We start from the raw sequence: 25233 nt of genomic DNA, 5'->3' as shown, positions 1-25233 counted from the left end.
GCGACAGGGAGGTTTGGGTCATTCTTGCGGACAGACCGCAGGTGTTCTGCAAAGCGGTCGCCCAGTTTACGTTTGGTCTCTCCAATGTAGAGGAGACCACATTGGGAGCAACGAATGCAGTAGACTAAGTTGGGGGAAATGCAAGTGAAATGCTGCTTCACTTGAAAGGAGTGTTTGGGTTCTTGGACGGTGAGGAGAGAGGAAGTGAAGGGGCAGGTGTTGCATCTTTTGCGTGGGCATGGGGTTGTGCCATAGGAGGGGGTTGAGGAGTAGGGGGTGATGGAGGAGTGGACCAGGGTGTCCCGGAGGGAGCGATCCCTACGGAATGCCGATAAGGGGGGGTGAAGGGAAGATGCGTTTGGTGGTGGCATCATGCTGGAGTTGGCGGAAATGGTGGAGGATGATCCTTTGAATGCGGAGGCTGGTGGGGTGATAAGTGAGGACAAGGGGGACCCTATCATGTTTCTGGGAGGGAGGAGAAGGCGTGAGGGCGGATGCGCGGGAGATGGGCCGGACACGGTTGAGGGCCCTGTCAACGACCGTGGGTGGAAAACCTCGGTTAAGGAAGAAGGAGGACATGTCAGAGGAACTGTTTTTGAATGTAGCATCATCGGAACAGATGCGACGGAGGCGAAGGAACTGAGAGAATGGGATGGAGTCCTTACAGGAAGCGGGGTGTGAGGAGCTGTAGTCGAGATAGCTGTGGGAGTCGGTGGGTTTGTAATGGATATTGGTGGACAGTCTATCACCAGAGATTGAGACAGAGAGGTCAAGGAAGGGAAGGGAAGTGTCAGAGATGGACCACGTGAAAATGATGGAGGGGTGGAGATTGGAAGCAAAATTAATAAATTTTTCCAAGTCCTGACGAGAGCATGAAGCGGCACCGAAGTAATCATCGATGTACCGGAGAAAGAGTTGTGGAAGGGGGCCGGAGTAGGACTGCAACAAGGAATGTTCCACATACCCCATAAAGAGACAGGCATAGCTGGGGCCCATGCAGGTACCCATAGCCACACCTTTTATTTGGAGGAAGTGAGAGGAGTTGAAGGAGAAGTTGTTCAGTGTGAGAACAAGTTCAGCCAGACGGAGGAGAGTAGTGGTGGATGGGGATTGTTCGGGCCTCTGTTCGAGGAAGAAGCTAAGGGCCCTCAGACCATCCTGGTGGGGGATGGAGGTGTAGAGGGATTGGACGTCCATGGTGAAGAGGAAGCGGTTGGGGCCAGGGAACTACCCATGCCCACGCAAAAGATGCAACACCTGCCCCTTCACTTCCTCTCTCCTCATCGTCCAAGGACCCAAACACTCCTTTCAAGTGAAGCAGCATTTCACTTGCATTTCCCCCAACTTAGTCTACTGCATTCGTTGCTCCCAATGTGGTCTCCTCTACATTGGAGAGACCAAACGTAAACTGGGCGACCGCTTTGCAGAACACCTGCGGTCTGTCCGCAAGAATGACCCAAACCTTCCTGTCGCTTGCCATTTCAACACTCCACCCTGCTCTCTTGCCCACATGTCTGTCCTTGGCTTGCTGCATTGTTCCAGTGAAGCCCAACGCACACTGGAGGAACAACACCTCATCTTCCGACTAGGGACTTTACAGCCTTCCGGACTGAATATTGAATTCAACAACTTTAGGTCGTAAGCTCCCTCCCCCATCCCCACCCCCTTTCTGTTTCCCCCTTCCCTTTTTTTTCCAATAAATTATAAAGATTTTCCTTTTCCCACCTATTTCCATTATATAAATAAAAAAAAACCCCACTAGAGCTATACCTTGAGTGCCCTACCATCCATTCTTAATTAGCACATTCGTTTAGATAATATCACCAATTTTAATTTTAACACCTATGTGTTCTATTGTACTATTGTCGTTGACATCTTTTGATGATCTGCTTCTATCACTGCTTGTTTGTCCCTACAACCACACCCCCCCCCCTACCTCTTTGTCTCTCTATCTCTCCGCCCCCCACACACACACCTTAAACCAGCTTATATTTCAACTCTTTCTTGGACTCGAACGCAAGTTCTGTCGAAGGGTCATGAGGACTCGAAACGTCAACTCTTTTCTTCTCCGCCGATGCTGCCAGACCTGCTGAGTTTTTCCAGGTAATTCTGTTTTTGTTTTGGATTTCCATCATCCGCAGTTTTTTTGTTTTTATCTCTATAGACATCAACTTATCTAAAATCTTCCTGCTTATCTCCTTAGCTGAACCTTGTCCCATTCACCCACTATCCCTGGGCTCACTGACCTACATTAACTCCCAGTCTGGCAATGCCTCAATTTTAAATTTCTCCTACTCAGGTTCAATCCTTCCACAGTCTTACCTCTCCTTATCAATGTAATCTCCTCCAGCCCAGAAACCCACTCAGCACTTTGCGCCGTTCCATGTTTTTCCTCTTGTGCATCTCCCACTTTATTGCCCCGTCATTTCTTCTCCATTTCTTCACCCCTGTTTTTCTTTACAGACCTTTCTCAAAGCTCAGCTCTTTGGCCAAACCTTTTCCACCCCTCTAATATCACCTTCTTTGTATCAGTAATCATTTTTCTCTGATTACATTTCTGTGAAGTGCAACTCCCGACGGATCAAGCAAGTAAAAATTCAGCCATGAAAACAAAAAACTGCGGATGCTGGAAATCCAAAACAAAAACAGAATTACCTGGAAAAACTCAGCAGGTCTGGCAGCATTGGCGGAGAAGAAAAGAGTTGATGTTTCGAGTCCTCATTACCCTTCAGGTACAGATAGCCCTAGTGGGGGTGGAGTAGGGTGTGTTTGCACCTGAACAGATAACCATAATAAATTTGTAGAGTGCCCAGGGAATCAAAAGAGAATATTTTGCAATTTACTTCATATCTTGGTTTTATTATGTGCCTGGTCCCCACCCCCCTTTCCAATCCCCTTTTTTTCCACCTACTCCATTATTTTTAAATGTATTTCCATCCATTGTTTAATCTCTACCTTTTAGCCTATTTCGATCCCTTCCTCCCCGCCCCACCCCCACTAGGGCTATCTGTACCTTGCTTATTCTGCTTTCTACCCTTAACGTCACCTTTTAGCACATTTCTTAGACAATATCACCACCTTCAACACCTCTTTATCCTTTTGTCTATGACATCTTTTGGCTATCTCCACCTATCACTGGCCCTCTATCCAGCTCTACCTGTCCACAATCCCCCCTTCCCAACCAGATTATATATTTCACCTCTTTTCTATTTTTCCTTAGTTCTGTTGAAGAGTCATACGGACTCGAAACGTTAACTGTGTTCCTCTCCACAGATGCTGTCAGACCTGCTGAGTTTTTCCAGGTATTTTTATATTTGTTTTTAGATTCATCAGTAGTTCCATACCTCGTTCAAAGAAGTCAATGGTGTCGATCCTGGCGCAATCTTCTATATTCCTCATTGGACCAAGAGTGGATTCCTCATCTGATGGAAATGGGGGAATAAAAGAAAGAGAGAAAGGAGAAATAAAGAGCTTTCCAATAGCACCTTTCTGATGTCAAAAGTGGTCATTGTTGTAATATGGGAACAATGGCGAGACATTTTCCCAAAAAATCTATATGATTTTGGTCTGGTTTTATCTCGGGTCTAACACTGATTTTGGTCATGTTTTATCTCGGGTGTACCTCTGAATTTGGTCTGGTTTTATCTTGGGTGTATCTCTGAGTTTGATCTGGTTTTATCTCGGGCCTATCTCTGACTTTGGTTCAGTTTTAGCTCAGGTTTATCTCTGATTTTGGTTCGGTTTTATCTCGGGCCTATCTCTGAGTTTGGTCTGGTTTTATCTCAGGCCTGTCTATGGTTTTTGGTTCCAGCGCGGGTCCATCTCTGATTCTGGCCTGGTTCCAGCCTGTTCTATCTCTGATTTAGGTCTGGTTTTAGCTCGAGTCTGTCTCTTGTTTTGACCTGGTTTTTGCTTGTGCCTGTGTCTGAAATTGGCCTGGTTTTATCTTGGGTCTGTCTATGGTTTTTGGTTCCAGCCTATGTCTATCTTTGACTTTGGTCTGTTTTTAGTTCTGGACTATCTGGGTTTTTGTCTGAATTTACCTTGAGTCTGTCTTTTATCCTGGCCTAGTTCCAGCCCAGGGCTATCTCTGTTTTTGGTCTGATTTTATCTTGGGAATGTCTCTGGTTTTTGATTCCAGCCCGGGCCTATCTCTGATTCTTATGTTTGTTCCAGCCCATGCTTATCTCTGATTTTGACCTGGTTTTAGCCCGGGCCTATCTCTGATTTTGGCCTGGTTTTATCCAGTCTATCTCTGATTTTGGTTTGGTTTTATCTCATATTATTGATTTAGATGAGGGAACTAAATTTAATATCTCCAAATTTGCAGATGACACAAGGCTGGGCGGGAGGGTGAGCTGTGAGGAAGGTGCAGAGATGCTTCAGAGTGATTTGGACAATCTGAGTGAGTGGGCAAATGCATGGCAGATGCAGGATAATATGGATAAATGTGAGGTTATCCATTCTGGTAGCAAAAACAGGAAGGCACATTATTATCTGAATGGCTATAAATTGAGAGGGAGAAACGTACAACGAGTCCTGGGTGACCTCATACACCAGTCCCTGAAGGTAAGCATGCAGGTGCAGCAGGCGGTGAAGAAGGCAAATGGTATGTTGGCCTTCATAACCAGAGGATTCGAGTACAGGAGCAGGGATGTCTTGCTACAATTACACAAGGCCTCGGTGAGTCCACACCTGAAATATTGTGTGCAGTTTTGGTCTCTTAATCTGAGGAAGGTTGTTCTTGCTTTAGAGGGAGTGCAGCGAAGGTTTACCAGACTGATTCCTGGGATGGCGGGACTGACATATGAGGAGAGATTGATTCGGTTAGGATTATATTCACTGGAGTTCAGAAGAATGAGGGGAGATCTCATAGAAACCAATAAAATTCTAAAAGGACTAGACAAAGTGGATGCAGGATGGATGTTTCCGATGGTGGGGAGTCCAGAACCAGAGGTCACAGTCTGAGGCTACAGGTGGACCATTTAGGACTGAGGTGAGGAAAAATTTCTTCACCCAGAGAGTGGTGAGCCTGTGGAATTCGCTACCACAGAAAGCAGTTGAGGCCAAAACATTGTATGTTTTCAAGAAGGAGTTGGATATAGCGCTTGGGACGAAAAGGATCAAAGATATGGGGAGAAAGCGGGAGCAGTCTGTTGAGTTGGATGATCAGCCATGATCATAATGAATGGTGGAATAGGCTCGAAGGGCCAAATGGTCTACTCCTGCTCCTAATTTCTATGGTTTCTATATCTGCCCCTGGTCCTTGGTTCCAGCACAGGTCTATCTCTGATTTTGGTCTGGTTTTAGCTGGGGACTATCTCTGGTTTTGGTCTGGTTTTAGCTCGGGTCTGTCTCTGATTCTTGCCTGGTTTTATCTTGGGTCTATTTCTGATTTTGGCCTGGTTCCAGCCCTGGTCTATCTCTGATTTTGGTATGGCTTTATCTCAGCTCTGTCTCTGGTTTTTGGTTCCAGCTCAGGTCTGTTCCTGATTTTATCTGGTTCTAGCCCAGTTCTATCTGTGATTTTGGCCTGGCTTTAGCTCACATCTATCTCTGATTTTGGCCCTGTTTTTGATTGCTTCTGTCCCAAATTTAGGTCTGGTTTAGATCAAGTATATCTCTGAATTTGGTCTGGTTTTAGCTAAGGTCTATCTCTTATTTTGGTTTGGTTTTAGCCCTGGTCCATCTCTGATTTTGGCCTGGCTTTAACTTGGGTCTACCTGTGGTTTTGTCCTGGCTTTTGTTTGGGTCTGTATCTGTTTTTGTTTTCAACACAGGCCTACCTCTGATTTTGGCCTGGTTTTATCTCGGGTCTATTTCTGATTTTGGTCTGGTTTTATCTCAGGTCTATCTCTGGTTTTGGTCTGGTTTTATCTTGGGCCTATGTCTGATTTTGGTCTGGTTTTATCTCTGGTCTACCTCTGACGTTGGTCTGGTTCCAGCCAGGGTCTATCTCTGAATTTTGTCTGGTGGTAGCTCAGGAGTACCTCTGATTTTAGTCTATTTTCATCTTGGGTCTGTCTCTGATTTTGGTCTGGTTTTAGCTTGGGCCTATCTCTGATTTTGGTCTGGTTTTTTCTCGGCTCTCTCTCTGGTTTTTGGTTCCAGCTCGGGTCTGTCTCTGATTTTGTCTGGTTCCAGCCCAGGTCTATCTGTGATTTTGGTGTGGTTTTAGCCTGGGTCTATCTCTGATTTTGGTCTGGTTTGATCTCAGCTCTGTCTCTGATTTTTGGTTTCAACACTGGTTTTAGCCTGTGTCTATCTCTGATTTTGTCCTGGTTTAAGCTCATGGCTATCTCTGAAATTGGTCTGATTTTAGATCAGGCCTATCTCTAATTTTTGTCTGGTTTTTGCTTGGGTCTATCCCTGATTTTGGCCTGACTTTAGCTCGGATCGATCTCTGATTTTGGTCTGGTTTTAGCTTGGGACTAACTCTGATTTTGGTCTGGTTTTAGCTCGGGTCTGTCTCTGTTTTTGTTTCCAACCCGGGCCTATCTCTGAATTTGATCTGGTTTTAGCTCAGGCTGATTTCTGATTTTGGCCTGGTTTTATCTCAGGTCTATCTCTGGTTTTGTTCTGGTTTTATCTTGTGCCTATCTCTGATTTTGGTCTTGTTTTATCTCGGGTCTATCTCTGGTTTTGGTATGGTTTTAGATTGGATCTGTCTCTGATTTTTGCCTCGTTTTATCTTGTGGCTATTTCTGAGTTTGTCCTGGTTCCAGCCTTGGCCTGTCTCTGGTTTTGGTCTGGCTTCAGCTCAATTTTAACTCTGATTTTGATCTGGTTTTATCTCAGCTCTGCCTCTGGTTTTTGGTTCCAGCTCAGGTCTGTTTCTGATTTTATCTGATTCTAGCCCAAGTCTATCTGTGATTTGGGCCTGGTTTTAGCCTGGCTCTATCTCTGATTTTCACCTGGCTTTAGCTCGTGTTTATCTCTGATTTTGGTCTTGTGTTTGATTGCTTCTGTCCCAAATTTAGGTCTAGTCTTAGCTCAGGTACATCTCTGAATTTGATCTGACTTTAGCTCGGGTCTTCCTCTGATTTTGGCCTGGCTTTAGCTCGGGCCTGACTCTGAATTTGGCCTGGCTTTAGCTCGGGCCTGTCTCTGATTTTGTTCTGGTGTTAGCTCAGGACTATCTCTGATTTTGGTCTGGCCTTTGCTTGGGTCTGTCTCTGGTTTTTGGATCCAGCTCGGGCCTATCTCTGCTTTTGGTCTGATTTTATATCAGGTCTGTCTCTCCTTTTGTTTCCAACCCAGGTCTATCTCTCATTTTGTTCTGGTTCCTGCCCGGGTTCCTATCCCTGAATTTAGTCTGGTTTTAGCTCCGTTCTATCCTTGAGTTTGGCCTGACTTTAGCTCGGATCGATCTCTGATTTTAGCTCAGGACTATCTCTGACTTTGGACTAGTTTTAGCTCGGCTGTATCTCTGATTTTGATCTGACTTTAGCACGGGCCTGTCTGAATTTGTTCTGGTTTGATCTCATTCCTGTCTCTGGTTTTTAGTCGCAGCGTTTGTCATTCTCTGATTTTGGCCTGGTTCCAGCCCACTTCTATCTCTGATTTTAGCCTGGCTTTATCTCGGCTCTGTCTCCAGTTTTTTGTTCCAGCACTGGTTTCAGCTTGCATCTATCTCTGATTTTGTCCTGGTTTTAGCTCATGTCTATATCTGAATTATGTCTGGTTTTAGCTTGTATCTGTCCCTAATTTAGGTCTGGTTTTAGATCCGGACTATCTCTGAATTTGGTCTGGTTTTATCTTGGGTCTGTTTCTTGTTTTTGGATCTAGCTTGGGCCTATCTCTGATTTTGGTCTGCTGTTATCTCGGGCTTGTCTCTGTTTTTGTTTCCAACCCGGGTCTATCTTTGATCTTGGCCTGGTTCCTGCCCGGGTTGATCTCTGAATTTGGCCTGGTTTTATCTCTGGTCTATTTCTGATTTTGGTCTGGTTTATCTCAGGTCTATCTCTGGTTTTGATGTGGTTTTATTTCAGGTCTATCTCTGGTTTTACCTTAGGTCTGTGTCTGATTTTTGCCTAGTTTTATCATGTGTCTATCTCTGAGTTTGGCCTGGTTCCGGCCCTGATCTGTCACTGTTTTGGTCTGGCTTTATCTTGGGTCTAACTCAGATTTTGATCTGGTTTAATGTTGGCTCTATCTCTGGTTTTTGGTTCCAGCTCGGGTCTGTTTCTGATTTTATCTGGTTCTAGCCCAGTTCTATCTGTGATGTTGGTTTGGGTTTAGCTCGGATCTATCTCTGATTTTGTTCTGGCTTTTGCTCATGTCTCTCTCTGATTTTTGTTTCCAGTTTGGGTCTATCTCTGATTTCGGTCTGTTTTTATCTCGTGTCTGTCTCTGTTCTTGTTTCCAACCCAGGACTATCTGTGATTTTGGTGTGGTTTTACCTCCCTGTCTGGTTTTTGGTTGCAGCTAGGTTTTGTCTCTGATTTTATCTGGTTCCAACTCAAGCCTATCAGTGATTTTGCTGTGATTTAGCTTGGGTCTATCCCTGATTTTGGTCTGGTTTGATCTCAGCTCTGTCTCTGGTTTTTGGTTCCAACACTGGTTTTAGCTTGTGTCTATCTCTGATTTTGTCCTGGTTAAAGCTTGTGCCTATCTCTGAAAGAAAGGGATTACTGGAAGCACACTATCAGTGTGCTTGCACATGAGCAGGGGAGAGACCTCATCCTGAGTGAGACACAGCCAGATCGAGTGTGGGTATTGGCAATTTGGTGCACAATGGGAATTCGGTGCAGAGGGGAAGAGATGCTCTTTGCATTTTATCTTTGCTATCCAACTTCTTAAATCTTCAGAGAGTGGTCTTGCCCTGCTGCAACAGTAGAGGCTACAATAGAGAGGAATGGCTGGTAAGTATTGGGTGAGGTCGGGTATTGCTTATAGTTTAAGGTCTTTTTGTGGTTTATAGTTTGTATATTCTGTAGTAATGAGGATCAGGAAAGAAGGGCCCTAAAGTAATTGATTTAAAAGGTTTAATTTAGAGGGATAGATCATTGCAGGAGAGCTCAAAGCTGTGGTGTACTCCCCGTGCTCCATGTGGGAAGCCGGGAACATTTCTAGTGCCCGGGACCTGCATGTGTGCAGGAAGTGTGTCCAGCTGCAGCTCCTGGAAACTCAGCTCTCAGAGCTGGAACAGCGGCTGGGGACACTGTGGAGCATCCGCGAGTCTGAGAGCATTGTAGGATAGCACGTTTAGAGAGGTGGTCACATGACAGCTGAAGGAACTTGAGGAAAGAAAGGAATGGGTGACCACCAGGCAGTCCAAGAGAAACAAGCAGGTAGTTCAGGAGTTCCCTGGGGTCCTGCTCACAAATCGGTATTCCATTTTGGAGGCTGATGAGGGCACTGACGGGGTGGGTGATAAGGCAGAGGTCATGGTACATGTTGGTATCAATGACATAGGTAGAAAGAGGGATGAGGTCTTGCATCAAGAATTCAGGGAGTTAGGGAGTAGACTAAAAAGCAGGACCTCTCGGGTTGTAATCATTGGATTACTCCTAGTGCCACATGCTAGCAAGCACAGAAATAGGAGAATAGCGCAGATGAATACGTGGCTTAAGAGTTGGTGCAGGAGGGAAGGTTTTAGATTCCTGGATCACTGGGACCGCTTCTGGGGAAGGTGGGACCTGTACAAGCGGGACGGTCTACATCTGAACCAGAGCGGGACTAACATACTTGCGGGTGGGTTTGCTAGTGCTGTTGGGAGGAGCTTAAACCAATTTGGCAGGGGAGGAGACACAGAATGTTAGCAGAATAGGGACACATCATAATAAAATAAAACAATCCAGTCAGAGGGAGTACAGCTACATTAAGTTTCAAGGGAGTAAGGCAAGGCTGGATGGCCTTTATTTTAATGCCAGGAGTATTACAGGTTAACTGGATGAGTTAAGGGTGAGGATTGACACGTGGAATTGTGATATAGTAGCCATCACAGAGATGTAGTTGAGGGAGGGACAGGATTGACAGTTCAACATTCTGGGATATAGAATCTTCAGGCGAGACAGGGGAGGGGTAAAAGAGGAGGAGGCATTGCATTATTAGTTAAGGAGTCAGTTACTGCAGTAAGGAGAGATGATATCTTGGAGAGGGCATCAAATGAAGCTTTGTGGGTACAGCTTAGGAATAAAAAAGGAGCAGCCACATTGTTAGGTGTTTATTATAGACCCCCAGATAGTCAGTGGGAAATTGAGGTGCAAATATGTGCACAATTCATGGAGGTGTATAAAAGCAATAGCAATAGGTTAATTATATGAGGTGATTTCAACTTTCCCAACATTAATTGGGATAGACATAGTGTTAAGGGCTTGGATGGAGTGGATTTCGTGAAATGTGTACAGGAGAACTTTTTAGGTCAATATGTAGAGGGACGGTGCATTGCTGGACCTAGTTCTGGAGAATGAAGCCGGACAGGCGGCTGAGGTAGTGGTGGAGGAGCATTTTAGTGATAGCGATCACAACATGGTACAATTTAAGCTTGCTATTGACAAAGAAATAGACAAGTTGCAAAAAAATGTTTTGGACTGGGGGAGAGCGGATTTTAGTAAAATAAGGCAGGATTTAGCCAAGGTAGACTGGGAACAGCTACTTGTGGGGAAATCTACAGAAGAGCGATGGTGGTGGGCGGGTGGGGGGGTGCGGGGTGGGGGGGCGGCGGCGTTCAAAAAGGAAATGGGTAGGGTACAGGCTCAAATGTTCCCTCTAGGGTGACAGGAAGGAGTAACAAGCCCAGTGGACCATGGATGACCAGAGATATTCAGGGTACAATGAGAAGGAACAGAGAGGATTTTAGCAGGTACAAGAGAAGCAAATCAGCAGAGGCATTAGTGGAGTACAGAAAGTGCAGGGTGGAGCTTAAGAAAGTAATTAGGAGAGCAAAGAGGGGATATGAGAAAGCTCTGGCTGGTAAAAGTAGGGAAAATCTCAAGATATTCTATAAGAGCGTGGTGGAGGCGGGTTGCCTCACATCCTTTAAAAAGTACCTGGATGAGCATTTGGCACATAATAACATTCAACGCTATGGGCCAAATGCTGGTAAATGGGATTCGGTAGGTAGGTCAGGTGTTTCTCACGTGTCAGTACAGAACTCGATCGGCCTAAGGGCCTCTTCTACACTGTGTGATGCTGTAATTCTGTGAATTTGGTCTGGTTTTGGATCAGGTTCACCTCTTATTTTGGCATGGTTTTAGCTCGGTCTATCTCTGATTTTGGTCTGGTTTTAGCTTGAGTCTATTTCTGTCTTTGGTCTGGCTTTAGCTCGGCCTATCTTTGATTTTGGTCTGGTTTTAGCTCTGGTCTACCCCTAATTTTGGCCTGACTTTAGCTCGGATGAATCTCTGATTTTGGTCTGTTTTTATCTTGGGAGTATCTCTGATTTTGGTCTGGTTTTAGCTTGGGTCTGTCTCTCGTTTTTGGTTCCAGCTTGGATTTATCTCTGATTTTGGTCTTGTTCCTGCCTGGGTCTACCTTTGAATTTGGTTTGGTTTTTGCTCGGGTTTGTCTCTGATTTTGGCCCAGTTTTATCTTGGGTCTATTCACGAGTTTTGCCTGGTTCGAGCCCTGGTCTGTCTCTGGTTTTGGTCTAGCTTTAGCTCGGGTCTAACTCAGATTTTGGTCTGGTTTTATCTCGGCTCTGCCTCTGGTTTATGGTTCCAGCTCGGGTCTGTTTCTGATTTTATCTGGTTCTAGCCCAGGTCTATCTGTAATTTTGGCTTAGTTTTTGCCCGAGTATATCTCTGAATTTGGTCTGGTTTTAGCTTGCGTCTTTCCCTAATTTAGGTTTGGGGCAGAATTTTCTGCCTGTTGGGTGGATGGAGCAGGAGCGGGCGCGGGCAGGTGAAACCCAATTGCTGCCCACGATGGGGCCTGCATTACCATTTTACGCGGGCGGGCCAATTAAGGCCCGCCCAGTGTGAATCACGGCTCCTGAGAATAGCGGGATTGGGCGGTCGGCTCCAGGCCCAATGGCAACCTGGCGGCCTGTTTTAAAAAGTTGCTGCAGCCATTCAAAACTTTCAAATCACGACCAGTGGAAGGGCTCCCCAGAGAGCTCCTGGTGAGCAGGCCAGGCAGGAGGGCAGGGCAGGAGGGCCACTGTGCCCCTCGTTTTTCAGATGATTGCCGTGCTGCCCTCCTGAGGAGGTGGCAGCATGGCGGGAGGCCTTCCTATCACAGACTGGGAGGAGGAGGCCCCCCTACATGACCAAACGTGCTTGAGAGGAGGTGGTGGAGGTTGTGAGCTCCTGCGACGTGGTGCAGTGCACCTGGATCCAATGTCGCAAGCACTTCAATGACCTGTTGCACTCAGGAAGAGTGAGTATCATGTTGGCATTGGCTACTTAACCCAGCAGGTTAGCTTACCCCTGGTGCCCCCCCCCCCCCCCCCACCCCCCCCCCCCCCCCCCCCCCCCCGCCCCCCACCCTCAAGTCTGAGTGTAGTGACTGCATTCAATCATTGACAGCATGTGTCCTTTGCTGGGTGGGCCAGCAGATATTGCCCATGCTGAGGTCACCCTGAGAGGGTGGTGAAGAGATTGGTTCTGCCCCTGCAGCAAGTGGCACACTGTGACCCACATTACCGTTTTGGGGACAACCTGGAGGAGCTGCACCAAGGCGCTGTTGGTACCGATCAATCTTCTGTCCTCTGCACTCCACGTGCTTGTGCCTCCTTGCTATGGAAGGTTAGACCGTGTGCTGCTTAATGTGATGTAGGCAGCATTTGGCCCAGGGGGGTTGGGGGGTGGTGGCGGTGGTGTTGGGGACAGGCCTCGCATCTTTGTGTGAGTGTTCGGCAGCAGCGGGGTGAGGGGACACTGGAGACTTGCAGTGTCCCACTCTGGTTGGGGTGGGCTGTCTGCAAGAGAGTCCAGGTACAAGTTGCACTAATCAATGCTCTTCTCTCCTTTTCAGTTGAAGAATGCACATAATGCCGCTGAGCGGGTGAGGATTGGCGGCGGCCCAGCACAGTTGGCGATTCTCAGCAACTTCTAGCAGGAAGCTCTAGATTTGGAGAGGCGCCATACGCCCAGGTCCACCGGTGTCAGTGAGGCTGGGGTGCCACAGGCAGGTATGTTAGTCCAGCAGTGAGGTCACCACTGTTCTCCCAACAGCCATGGCAGGGCTGAATGTTCAGCAATTGAAGTTTGCAGCATGGCTTGACCATTGCTTTTGGAAGGATGAGCGCATAATGATCCGGGGGGAGGGATGCACATTGCCATCGTTCCCACATTAACTGATCCAATGTCCTTGTTCTTCCTTTCAGCATCAGCGGAGCAGGGCCAGGAGGAGGAGCAGCAGAGGCCCATCTCACATGTGAGGGCCCTGAAGTCTCACCAGTGTCACACCATCTCTGCCAGGCAGGCACCAGCGCAGATACTAGTACCTTGGTGGGAATTAGAACATCGGCTAGTGTCCCGGGGCACAGCGGTAAGGGCACTTCACAGTCGCTGGTGGAGCTGGCAGAGACAGAGAGTGCCCATGGCGCCAACAGTCAGAGGACTGCAGGGGACCAGGCACATGCTCAGTCGGTGCCTGATGATGTGCCCCTGGAGTCGTCCGTGAAGCAGCAAGCGCAGGAAATGAGGCAGGGTGTGCGAGAACATCTGGTGGAGATACATGAGGCTATGCTTGGCTTAGTGTCCGTGGTGGAGGAATCTCGCCGAGGCAATGAGCTTCATGGCCGAGTGCCCTATGTCCTCCATGGACAGAGTGGTGACTCTCAGGGAGAGGCTCCTCCAGGAGTCCCATCAGGGCTTCCTGCGGATGCGCTCGGACCAGCAAGCCCTCACATCGGCATTGACCTCAGCTGGTCATTGCCGATGTGGGAGATGGTCTGGGCACCAAATTTCCCAGCTCAGTGCCTATCCATCCACGGTGATCAGGGAGGTCCGAAGCAATCTCACATCGGTGCAGCAACTGCCTATTATCTCTGCGGGCTCCTCTCAGGGCGCTCTGGATAAGGGTGGCAGCCTCTCCACCCCTCTGCCAGTGACCGTTGCATCCGGTGAGGCTGCGATGACTGGGAAGATGCCAGCTGTAGAAGTGGCAGCTCCCTCCCAGGTGGGGCCAGCACAGGCTCCACAGGCCAGAGGACGACCACCAAGGTCATTGAGACCAACAAGACAGCAGAGTCAGCAGGCTGTCTCAGATGCCACTCCCAGCAAGGGGTCAGCACCAAGACGTAGCACCCAAAAACGTAAACACAAGGCACCTTAGGCACACCACGGGTTTCTCACTGGTGCTTTTGTGTTGGCCTGCAATGAGGTCTTTTTGAGTTGGTGTGATTTTTAACATTTTTGTCATTTTATTTCATTCAGTTTCTTTGCTTGTAATATTAAATTCAGACATGTCACCATGGCTGAGGTGCCTCTTTTCTTCTGTGGGTGGATGGTTTCCAACAATGTTCTGAGTGATTTGTGGGACATTTAGCTTTATTAACAAGGACCTTAGTTAATGTTCCTACCAGGCAGATTTTGCATTTAGGTATCAAGTATGCAGCCTACAGCCCAGGCTTGTCCTGGAGGTCCAGACGTGGTATGCTAGCTGAAGGTTTTTTGGATTAAAGCCTCCTGAGTGTCCCTGCCTCCCTTGAGTATGCCCGGGTCAGCGTCTACCCCCTCAGCATTTCCCTGTGCGTGTTCATCCTCGGACTCAGTGCTGGACTCATTGTATGCAGCCTCAGTCACTCTGTCGATGTCTTTATCATCCACATCGTTCCCCCTTTCCAGCGCAAGATTGTGGAGAGTGCAGCATGTAACCACAATCAGCGACACACAGTCTGGGGGGTACTGGAGTGCTGAGTGGTCCAGGCATTGGAAGCCCATCTTGAGAAGACCAATGGCTCTCTCCACCTCAGCACTTGTGGAGGCGTGGCTCCTATTGTACTGTTGCTCAGCTTCTGTTCTTAAATGGCGGAGAGGCGTCATGAGCCGCCTTCTGAGGGAATAGCCCTTGTCACTCCAGCTGGGCTGGAGCACTGAAGAGCCCTGGCACCTGGGAGTGTCTGAGGATGTAGGCGACGTGGGAGCTGCCTGCATACCTTGTACAGACTTGTAGAATCAGCATCCTGTGATCACACACTATCTTTGTGGAATGGAAGCCCTTCCTGTTGATGAAGGCACTGGGCTCACCTGCTGACGCTTTGATGGCCACATGTGTGCAGTCTATTGCACCCTGGATGTGGGGGAAGCCAGCAATGGCCGTGAAGCCTTTGGCTCGATGTGTCTGGCTTGCCTGGTCCCGATGTTAGTGGATGAAGGTCAATGCACACCTGAACAGAGCGTCTGTAACCTGCTTGACACAAGTGTGGACAGCTGATTGGGAGACACTGCAAAGATCACCCACTAGAGGCATAGGGCAGCTGTGACCTTTAGAGCCACTGGCATAGGATGTCCACCCACACAGTTGGCGGAGATCTCAGGCCCAATTATCTGACAGATATAGTTCACTGTCTCCCTTGAGAAATGGAGCCTCCTTCGGCATTGCACCTCAGATATATTGAGGTAGCTGCTTCACCACCTGTATACACTGGCAGCAGGATAGTGGCATCTTCTGCGGCCTCTTCCACCTTGGACAACCTTTTGGCCCTACACCCCTTGTACCTGTGCCTGACCTCCCAAAGGTGGCTCACTTGGAGGCTGAATGTGCACTCCTGGCCTCCTCCTCTTCTAGCCGTCCCTTCCTCCTCAGAGGAGGTGCCTCTAGTGGAGAGTTCAGCTCCCATTCCTAGGCTAAGGGAAGGCTTCCTGAAATGTGCAGACCCAAAAAAGATTCCTCACTACAGAGTGCTGATCTGAAGGTTGTGAGTCCAGACCAAGCAGCTGGTATGCGATTTGAAGTATTGCAGATCACACAGGCAAGTATCAGTAACTTCGAAAAATCAACATTTGACAAAGCACACTCGCAATCCCACTAAGCCCTCTTATCCCGCCCGTGGATGAGGTTTATACAAATGTGTTCTACCTGCCTACCCATTGCACCCATGTGCTGACCCCGGAGATTGTACGGGCGCTGAAAAATCGCCGCCAGTTGGTACCTCAAGGGCCTTAAGTAGCCGGTTAATTAATGGCAGGCGAGCATCAGAGATCAATGCACGCCCACCCAATGAAATATCACGATGGTGCGCAGTGATGTCGGGAAGCTCACCCAACGTCACCACGCATCATTTTATGCATGGGCGTGCGAGGGCCACCCCAACACACCAATTGGAAAATACTGCCCCTGGCTTTAGCTCGGGTCTTCTCTGATTTTGGTCTTGTTTTACCTTGGGTTTACCTCTGCTTTTGGTCTGGCTTTAGCTCTGGTTTGCCTCTGATTTTGGTGTGGTTTTAGTTTGGATCTATCTCTGGTTTTGGTCTGGTTTTAGCTCGGGTCTATCTCAGATTTTGGTCTGGTTTTATCTCGGGTCTATCTCTGATTTTGGTGTGGTTTTAGCTCGTGTCTATCTCTGGTTTTGGTCTGGCTTTAGCCGGGTCTGTCTCTGAATTTGGTCTGGTTTTAGATCATGTTGACCTCTTTTTGTTTTGGTTTTATCTCGGGTCTATCTCTGATTTTCGTCAGGCTTTAGATCGGATCTATCTCTGACTTTGGCCAGGCTTTCGCTCGGGACTGTCTCTGTTCTTGTTTCCAACCCGGGTCTATCTCTGATTTTGGCCTGGTTCCTGCCACGGTCTATCTCTGGTTTTTGGTTCTGGCTTGGGTCTAGCTCTGATTTTCGTCTGGTTTTATCTCGGGATTGTCTCTGTTTTTGTTTCCAACTCGGGTCTATCTCTGATTTTGGTCTGGTTCCTGCCACGGTCTATCTCTGAATTTGGTCTGGATTATGCTGTGTGCTATGTCTGAATTTGGTCCAATTTTAGCTTGTGTTTACCACTGGATTTAGCTCGGGCCTATCTCTGAATATGGTGTGATTTTAGCTCGGGTGTATCCCTGATTTTGGTCTGGTTTTAGCTCCGGTTTATCTCTTATTTTGGTCAGGTTTTTGCTTGGGTCTATCTCTGATTTTGGTCTGGCTTTAACACGGCACTGTCTCTGTTTTTGTTTCCAACTCGGGTCTATCTCTGGTTTTGGTCTTGTTTTAGCTCAGGATTATCTCTGACTTTGGCTTGGCTTTAACTCGGGACTGTCTCTGTTTTTGTTTCCAACTCGGGTCTATCTCTGGTTTTGGTCTGGTTTTAGCTCAGGACTATCTCTGACTTAGGCTTGGCTTTAACTCAGGACTGTCTGTTTCTGTTTCCAACCTGGGTCTATCTCTGATTTTGGCCTGGTTCCTGCCACGGTCTATCTCTGAATTTGGTCTGTTTTTTGCTATGGGCTATGTCTAAATTTGGTCCAATTTTAGCTTGTGTCTATCTCTGTATTCGGTCTGGATTTACCTCGGGCCTATCTCTGAATATGGTGTGATTTTAGCTCGGGTGGATCCCTGGTTTTGGTCTGGTTTTAGCTCAGGACTATCTCTGATTTTTGGTCTGGCTTTAGCTCGAGTATATCTCTGACTTTGGCCTAGCTTTAACTCGGGACTGTCTCTGTTTTTGTTCCCAACTCGAGTCTATCTCTGATTTTGGCCTGGTTTCTACCACGGTCTATCTCTCGTTTTTGGTTCTGGCTTGGGTCTATCTCTGATTTTCGTCTGGTTTTATCTCGGGATTTTCTCTGTTTTTGTTTCCAACTCGGATCTATCTCTGGTTTTGGTCTTGTTTTAGCTCAGGAGTATCTCTGATTTTTGGTCTGGCTTTAACTCGAGTCTATCTCTGACTTTGGCCTGGCTTTAACTCGGGACTGTCTCTGTTTCTGTTTCCAACTCGGGTCTATCTCTGAATTTGGTCTGATTTCTGCTCAGGACTATTCCTGATTTTGGCCTGGTGTTATCACAGGTCAACCTCTGATATTATCCTGGTTTTATCTCTGGTCTACCTCTGAATTTGGTCCGGTTTTAGCTCTGCTTTATCTCTGTATTAGGTCTGGTTTTAGCTCTGGCCTACCTCTGATTTTGGTTTGGCTTTAGTTCAAGTTTATCTCTGTTTTGGCCTGGCTTCAGCTTGGGCCTAACTCTGATTTTGGTGTGGTTTTAGCTCAGGTCTATCTCTGATTTTGGTGTGGTTTTAGCTCAGGTATATCTCTGATTTTGGTCTGGTTTTAGCTCAGGTCTATCTCTGATTTTGGTGTGGTTTTAGCTCAGGTCTATCTCTGATTTTGGTGTGGTTTTAACTCTGGTCTATCTCTGATTTTGGTGTCGTGTTAGCTCAGGTCTATCTCTGATTGTGGTGTGGTTTTCGCTCGGGTCTGTCTCTGATTTTGGTCTGTTATAGCTCAGGTCTATCTCTGATTTTGGTCTGGTTTTACCTCAGGACTACCTCTGATTTTGGTGTGGTTTTAGCTCAGTTCTTTCTCTGATTTTGGTCTGGCTTTAGCTCATGTCTATCACTGATTTTCATCTGATTTTAGCTCAGGTCTATCTCTGGTTTTTGTCTGGTTTCAGCTCGGGTCTATCTCTGATTTTGGTCTGGCTTTAGCTCCAGTCTATCTCAGATTTTGGTCTGATTTTAGCTTGTGCCTATCTCTGATTTTGGCGTGGTTTTAGCTCGGGCCTATCTCTGATTTTGGTGTGGTTTTAGTTCAGGTCTATCTCTGATTTTGGTGTGGTTTTTTGTCGGGTCTATCTCTGATTTTGGTCTTGATTTAGCTCTGGTTTATTCCTTATTTTGGTCTGGTTTTATCTCCAGCATATCTCTGATTTTCGTCTAGTTTTAGCTCAGGCCTACCTCTGATTTTGGTCTGGCTTTAGCTCGGGTCTATCTCTGACTTTTGTTTGGTTTAAGCTCAGGTCTATCTCTGATTTTGTTCTTGCTTTACCTTGGGTCTGTCTCTGAATTTGGTCTTGTTTCAAGTCATGCCTGACTCTAGTTTCTGATTGCAGCTTCTGTCTGCCTCTGATTTTGGCCTGGTTCCAGCCCACTTCTATCTCTGATTTTAGTCTGGTTTTATCTCGGGTCTGTCTCTGGTTTTTGGTTCCAGCTTGGGTCTCTCCCTGTTTTTAGTCTGGTTTCAGCTCAGGTCTATCTCTGATTTCGGTCTGGTTTTAGCTCAGTTCTATCTCTGATTTTGGTCTATTTTTACCTCAGGACTACCTCTGATTTTGGTGTGGTTTTAGTTCAGTTCTATCTCTGATTTTGGTCTGGCTTTAGCTCGTGTCTATCACTGAGTTTCATCTGATTTTAGCTCAGGTCTATCTCTGGTTTTTGTCTGGTTTCAGCTCGGGTCTATCTCTGATTTTGGTCTGGCTTTAGCTCCAGTCTATCTCAGATTTTGGTCTGGTTTTAGCTCGTCCCTCTCTCTGATTTTGGCGTGGTTTTAGCTCGGGCCTATCTCTGATTTTGGTGTGGTTTTAGTTCAGTTCTATCTCTGATTTTGGTGTGGTTTTTGTTCGGGTCTATCTCTGATTTTGGTCTTCATTTAGCTCTAGTTTATCCCTTATTTTGGTCTGGTTTTATCTCCAGCGTATCTCTGATTTTTGTCTGGTTTTAGCTCGGGCCTACCTCTGATTTTGGTCTGGCTTTAGCTCGGGTCTATCTCTGACTTTTGTTTGGTTTAAGCTCAGGTCTATCTCTGATTTTGTTCTTGCTTTACCTTGGGTCTGTCTCTGAATTTGGTCTTGTTTTATCTCATGCCTGACTCTAGTTTCTGATTGCAGCTTCTGTCTGCCTCTGATTTTGGCCTGGTTCCAGCCCACTTCTATCTCTGATTTTAGTCTGGTTTTATCTCGGGTCTGTCTCTGGTTTTTGGTTCCAGCTTGGGTCTCTCTCTGTTTTTAGTCTGGTTTCAGCTCAGGTCTATCTCTGATTTTGGTTTGGTTTTAGCTCAGTTCTATCTCTGATTTTAGTCTGGTTTTATCTCGGGTCTGTCTCTGGTTTTTGGTTCCAGCTTGGGTCGCTCTCTGTTTTTAGTCTGGTTCCAGTTCAGGTCTAATCTGATTTTGGTCTGGTTTTAGCTCCGGTTTATCTCTTATTTTGGTCAGGTGTTTGCTTGGGTCTATCTCTGATTTTGATCTGGCTTTAACTCGGCACTGTCTCTGCTTTTGTTTCCACCTTGGGTCTATCTCTGGTTTTGGTTTGGTTTTAGCTCAGGACTATCTCTGACTTTGGCTTGGCTTTGACTCGGGACTGTCTGTTTTTGTTTCCAACCTGGGTCTCTCTCTGATTTTGGTCAGGTTTTTGCTTGGGTCTATCTCTGATTTTGGTCTGGCTTTATCTCGGCACTGTCTCTGTTTTTGTTTCCAACTCGGGTCTATCTCTGGTTTTGGTCTGGTTTTAGCTCAGGACTATCTCTGACTTAGGCTTGGCTTTAACTCAGGACTGTCTGTTTCTGTTTCCAACCTGGGTCTATCTCTGGTTTTGGTCAGGTTTTTGCTTGGGTCTATCTCTGATTTTGGTCTGGCTTTAACTCGGCACTGTCTCTGTTTTTGTTTCCAACTCAGGTCTATCTCTGGTTTTGGTCTGGTTTTAGCTCAGGACTATCTCTGACTTAGGCTTGGCTTTAACTCAGGACTGTCTGTTTCTGTTTCCAACCTGGGTCTATCTCTGATTTTGGCCTGGTTCCTGCCACAGTCTATCTCTGAATTTGGTCTGTTTTTTGCTATGGGCTATGTCTAAATTTGGTCCAATTTTAGCTTGTGTCTATCTCTGTATTCGGTCTGGATTTACCTCGGGCCTATCTCTGAATATGGTGTGATTTTAGCTCGGGTGGATCCCTGGTTTTGGTCTGGTTTTAGCTCAGGACTATCTCTGATTTTTGGTCTGGCTTTAGCTCGAGTATATCTCTGACTTTGGCCTAGCTTTAACTCGGGACTGTCTCTGTTTTTGTTCCCAACTCGAGTCTATCTCTGATTTTGGCCTGGTTTCTACCACGGTCTATCTCTCGTTTTTGGTTCTGGCTTGGGTCTATCTCTGATTTTCGTCTGGTTTTATCTCGGGATTTTCTCTGTTTTTGTTTCTAACTCGGATCTATCTCTGGTTTTGGTCTTGTTTTAGCTCAGGAGTATCTCTGATTTTTGGTCTGGCTTTAACTCGAGTCTATCTCTGACTTTGGCCTGGCTTTAACTCGGGACTGTCTCTGTTTCTGTTTCCAACTCGGGTCTATCTCTGAATTTGGTCTGATTTCTGCTCAGGACTATTCCTGATTTTGGCCTGGTGTTATCACAGGTCAACCTCTGATATTATCCTGGTTTTATCTCTGGTCTACCTCTGAATTTGGTCCGGTTTTAGCTCTGCTTTATCTCTGTATTAGGTCTGGTTTTAGCTCTGGCCTACCTTTGATTTTGGTTTGGCTTTAGTTCCAGTTTATCTCTGTTTTGGCCTGGCTTCAGCTTGGGCCTAACTCTGATTTTGGTGTGGTTTTAGCTCAGGTCTATCTCTGATTTTGGTGTGGTTTTAGCTCAGGTATATCTCTGATTTTGGTCTGGTTTTAGCTCAGGTCTATCTCTGATTTTGGTGTGGTTTTAGCTCAGGTCTATCTCTGATTTTGGTGTGGTTTTAACTCTGGTCTATCTCTGATTGTGGTGTGGTTTTAGCTCGGGTCTATCTCTGATTTTGGTCTGTTATAGCTCAGGTCTATCTCTGATTTTGGTCTGGTTTTACCTCAGGACTACCTCTGATTTTGGTCTGGTTTTAACTCAGTTCTATCTCTGATTTTGGTCTGGCTTTAGCTCATGTCTATCACTGATTTTCATCTGATTTTAGCTCAGGTCTATCTCTGGTTTTGTCCGGTTTCAGCTCGGGTCTATCTCTGATTTTGGTCTGGCTTTAGCTCCAGTCTATCTCAGATTTTGGTCTGATTTTAGCTTGTGCCTATCTCTGATTTTGGCGTGGTTTTAGCTCAGGCCTATCTCTGATTTTGGTGTGGTTTTAGCTCGGGTCTATCTCTGATTTTGGTCTGGTTATAGCTCAGGTCTATCTCTGATTTTGGTCTGGTTATAGCTCAGGTCTATCTCTGATTTTGGTCTGGTTTGAGCTCAGGGCTACCTCTGATTTTGGTGTGGTTTTAGCTTGTGTCCATCACTGATTTTCGTCTGGTTTCAGCTCGGGTCTATCTCTGATTTTGGTCTGGCTTTAGCTCCAGTCTATCTCAGATTTTGGTCTGATTTTAGCTTGTGCCTATCTCTGATTTTGGTGTGGTTTTCGCTCGGGTCTATCTCTGATTTTGGTCTGGTTATAGCTCAGGTCTATCTCTGATTTTGGTCTGGTTATAGCTCAGGTCTATCTCTGGTTTTTGTCTGGTTTCAGCTCGGGTCTATCTCTGATTTTGGTCTGGCTTTAGCTTCAGTCAATCTCTGATTTTGGTGTGGTTTTAGTTCAGGTCTATCTCTGATTTTTTTGCGGTTTTAGTTCAGGTCTATCTCTGATTTTGGTGTGGTTTTAATTCGGGTCTATCTCTGATTTTGGTGTTGTGTTAGCTCAGTTCTATCTCTGATTTTGGTGTGGTTTTAGCTTGGGTCTATCTCTGATATTGGTCTGGTTATAGCTCAGGTCTATCTCTGATTTTGTTCTGGTTTTACCTCAGGACTACCTCTGATTTTGGTCTAGTTATAGCTCAGGACTACCTCTGATTTTGGTGTGGTTTTAACTCAGTTCTATCTCTGATTTTGGTCTGGCTTTAGCTCATGTCTATCACTGATTTTCATCTGATTTTAGCTCAGGTCTATCTCTGGTTTTGTCCGGTTTCAGCTCGGGTCTATCTCTGATTTTGGTCTGGCTTTAGCTCCAGTCTATCTCAGATTTTGGTCTGATTTTAGCTTGTGCCTATCTCTGATTTTGGCGTGGTTTTAGCTCGGGCCTATCTCTGATTTTGGTGTGGTTTTAGTTCAGGTCTATCTCTGATTTTGGTGTGGTTTTTGTTCGGGTCTATCTCTGATTTTCCTTTGGTTTTAGCTCGGGCCTACCTCTGATTTTGGTCTGGCTTTAGCTCGGGTCTATCTCTGACTTTTGTACGGTTTAAGCTCAGGTCTATCTCTGATTTTGTTCTTGCTTTACCTTGGGTCTATCTCTGAATTTGGTCTTGTTTTATCTCATGCCTGACTCTAGTTTCTGATTGCAGCTTCTGTCTGCCTCTGATTTTGGCCTGGTTCCAGTCCACTTCTATCTCTGATTTTAGTCTGGTTTTATCTCGGGTCTGTCTCTGGTTTTTGGTTCCAGCTTGCGTCTCTCTCTGTTTTTAGTCTGGTTCCAGTTCAGGTCTATCTCTGATTTTGGCCTGGTTTTAGCTTGGGTCTATACCTGATTTTGCTCTGGTTTTATCTCGGGTCTATCTCTGATTTTAACCTGGTTTTATCTCGGATCTGTCTCTGGCTTTTGGTTCCAGCCCGGTCTCTCTCTGATTTTGGTCTGATTCCAGCCTGGGTGTAACGCTGATTTTGGTCTGGTTCCAGCCCGGGTCATGTGTCTGCCTTGTTTGTAGTGAGCTGTCTGACCCAATCCAGTCTGTGTGTGTTTTCAGCCGCAGAGTGCCGGGGATCCGCGCGTTCATACCCTGCCCGGGGTCAGTGATCGGGTTGGACACTGGAAATGGTTAGACGGGGCAGAGAGATGTCCAGCCCCGGGGGCGATGCCAGCCTGGAGCCTGGGGTCAAGGAGATGAACGAGACGTGGAAAGGGGCGATCGCCTGCCTCGGGGTTGCCTTGCTCTTCCTGATGACTATCGGAGTCCTTTACTGGCAGGTGGTGGAGAAACCGAACACTGACTGGATCCTGAAGGGCCAGTTCAGCGGGCTGGTGTGGGACAGGAAGAGCTTGTCCCTCTCACTGAGATCTCTCAACCAGGACAAGATTTTCACTGAGATCGACCACCGGCATTTGCCGGACACTGGAGTCACTCTGCTTAAAAATCTCTGCTGGTTTAACCGAAGCCAGTTCTGCTCCACTTGGGACGGAGTGACTGAACTCCAAGTCTTACTGGAACCATTGAACCAGAGTGTGGCAGAATGTTACCGAGTGGAGTGGACACCCAGACATTGCCGAGTGTCTCTCAAGGTAAGTCAGCAGGGTCTGTTATTTGTTTACAGGCAAATAACAGACCCTGTTCCTTCTAAACAACTTGTTAGTGAGGTGTTACTGGACTTTGGTGCTACTGTCTAGTTCTCTACAGCAAATTCTCATCGTCAAACCCTATCCCATGGCCAAGTTTAAATGTAATAAATGGCAAGGAAACGTCACCCCATTATAGAATGAAACGTTCTATGAATAACAGTAAAACTGGGCGATTGGAGGATTCAGGTTCAAAGGAATAATGAAGGCAGGGTGGTGTTGGTCGGCGGAGTATGTGGTTTTGAGAAAGTGGTTTGAATTGGGAGAATGCATTGATAATGAATAATAAGATGACAAGTGCTATTGTGAACAGAACCCCGAGGAAGACTGATTTCCTTCCATGCAACAAATGGCAACTGTTTTCATCCTCATTTCACTGTTTCGTTTTTTTACCTTCAAACTGACTTGACTGTTTCCCAATGTGGCCCTCTTAAAAATTTGCTACGAACGGTTCCCGGGCGAGGCCCCCCAATTTGTTATGATCCCGGGTGAGGAGGACTAAGCTGGTTCCCCTTCTTTATTCAACCCCCCTCGGTTGGTCGCAACATGGTTAATTTAAAAGGGATCCCCTCCCTTGTGGGTACCTTTTTCCAGTCCGAACTTATTTATGTTTTAGAGCCAATTTAACCAGGCTTTCTTGAGTCAAAGAAAGAGTAATTTTATTAGTTACTAAAGCCCTGAGAAAAAATAATAAAAATGCAACAGACAGACACACAGATCAGAAATGAGAAGTTGAGTTAAAAGTTAATAAAGATATACCAATCAGTCTTTGGCTGGTTTGTGAGGAGTAGATGGCAAAACGTTGAGCTGTCAAGGTGGGTGATTCTGGTAGAGCTGACTTTGGCAGTTCAGCAGTTGGTTTAGAGACACTTGGTTCTGCAAGTTAGCGGGAGGAGCTGTTTCCTTTTTTGACTGTGGCTTTGTTCACTTGCCTCCAGCCAGAGAGAGAGAGAGAGAGGAGACTTTTACCTGCAAGCTGCAGGGTTGCCTAGTTGATGTTTTTTAGCTGTGGCTCTCAATAATGCACACTAGAACTAGAACACACAGATCAGGTTTACAGGTAGCTTTTTAACCCCTTTTCTTGTGTATTCCTGGAAGGGAAAAAGCAAACATGTCTTTCGTCCAGAAAATGCTTTTTTTCGACTCAGAC

General features: G+C 46.4%; 1 protein-coding gene across 1 annotated transcript in view; it reads left to right on the top strand.

Annotated features, from left to right (window-relative positions):
• The first annotated feature begins 23564 nt into the window (after positions 1-23564).
• Positions 23565-25233, top strand: part of si:ch211-236l14.4 (SITS-binding protein) — a 1411255-nt gene continuing 1409586 nt past the window's right edge. The window contains exon 1 of the mRNA XM_041196805.1: positions 23565-24029. Coding sequence (XP_041052739.1) covers positions 23565-24029 — 465 coding nt within the window. The remainder of the gene's footprint in view (positions 24030-25233) is intronic.

This window comes from Carcharodon carcharias, chromosome 10 (genome assembly GCF_017639515.1).
Source record: "Carcharodon carcharias isolate sCarCar2 chromosome 10, sCarCar2.pri, whole genome shotgun sequence".
Lineage (NCBI taxonomy): Eukaryota > Metazoa > Chordata > Chondrichthyes > Lamniformes > Lamnidae > Carcharodon > Carcharodon carcharias.
This window is presented reverse-complemented; position numbering and strand designations above follow the sequence as displayed.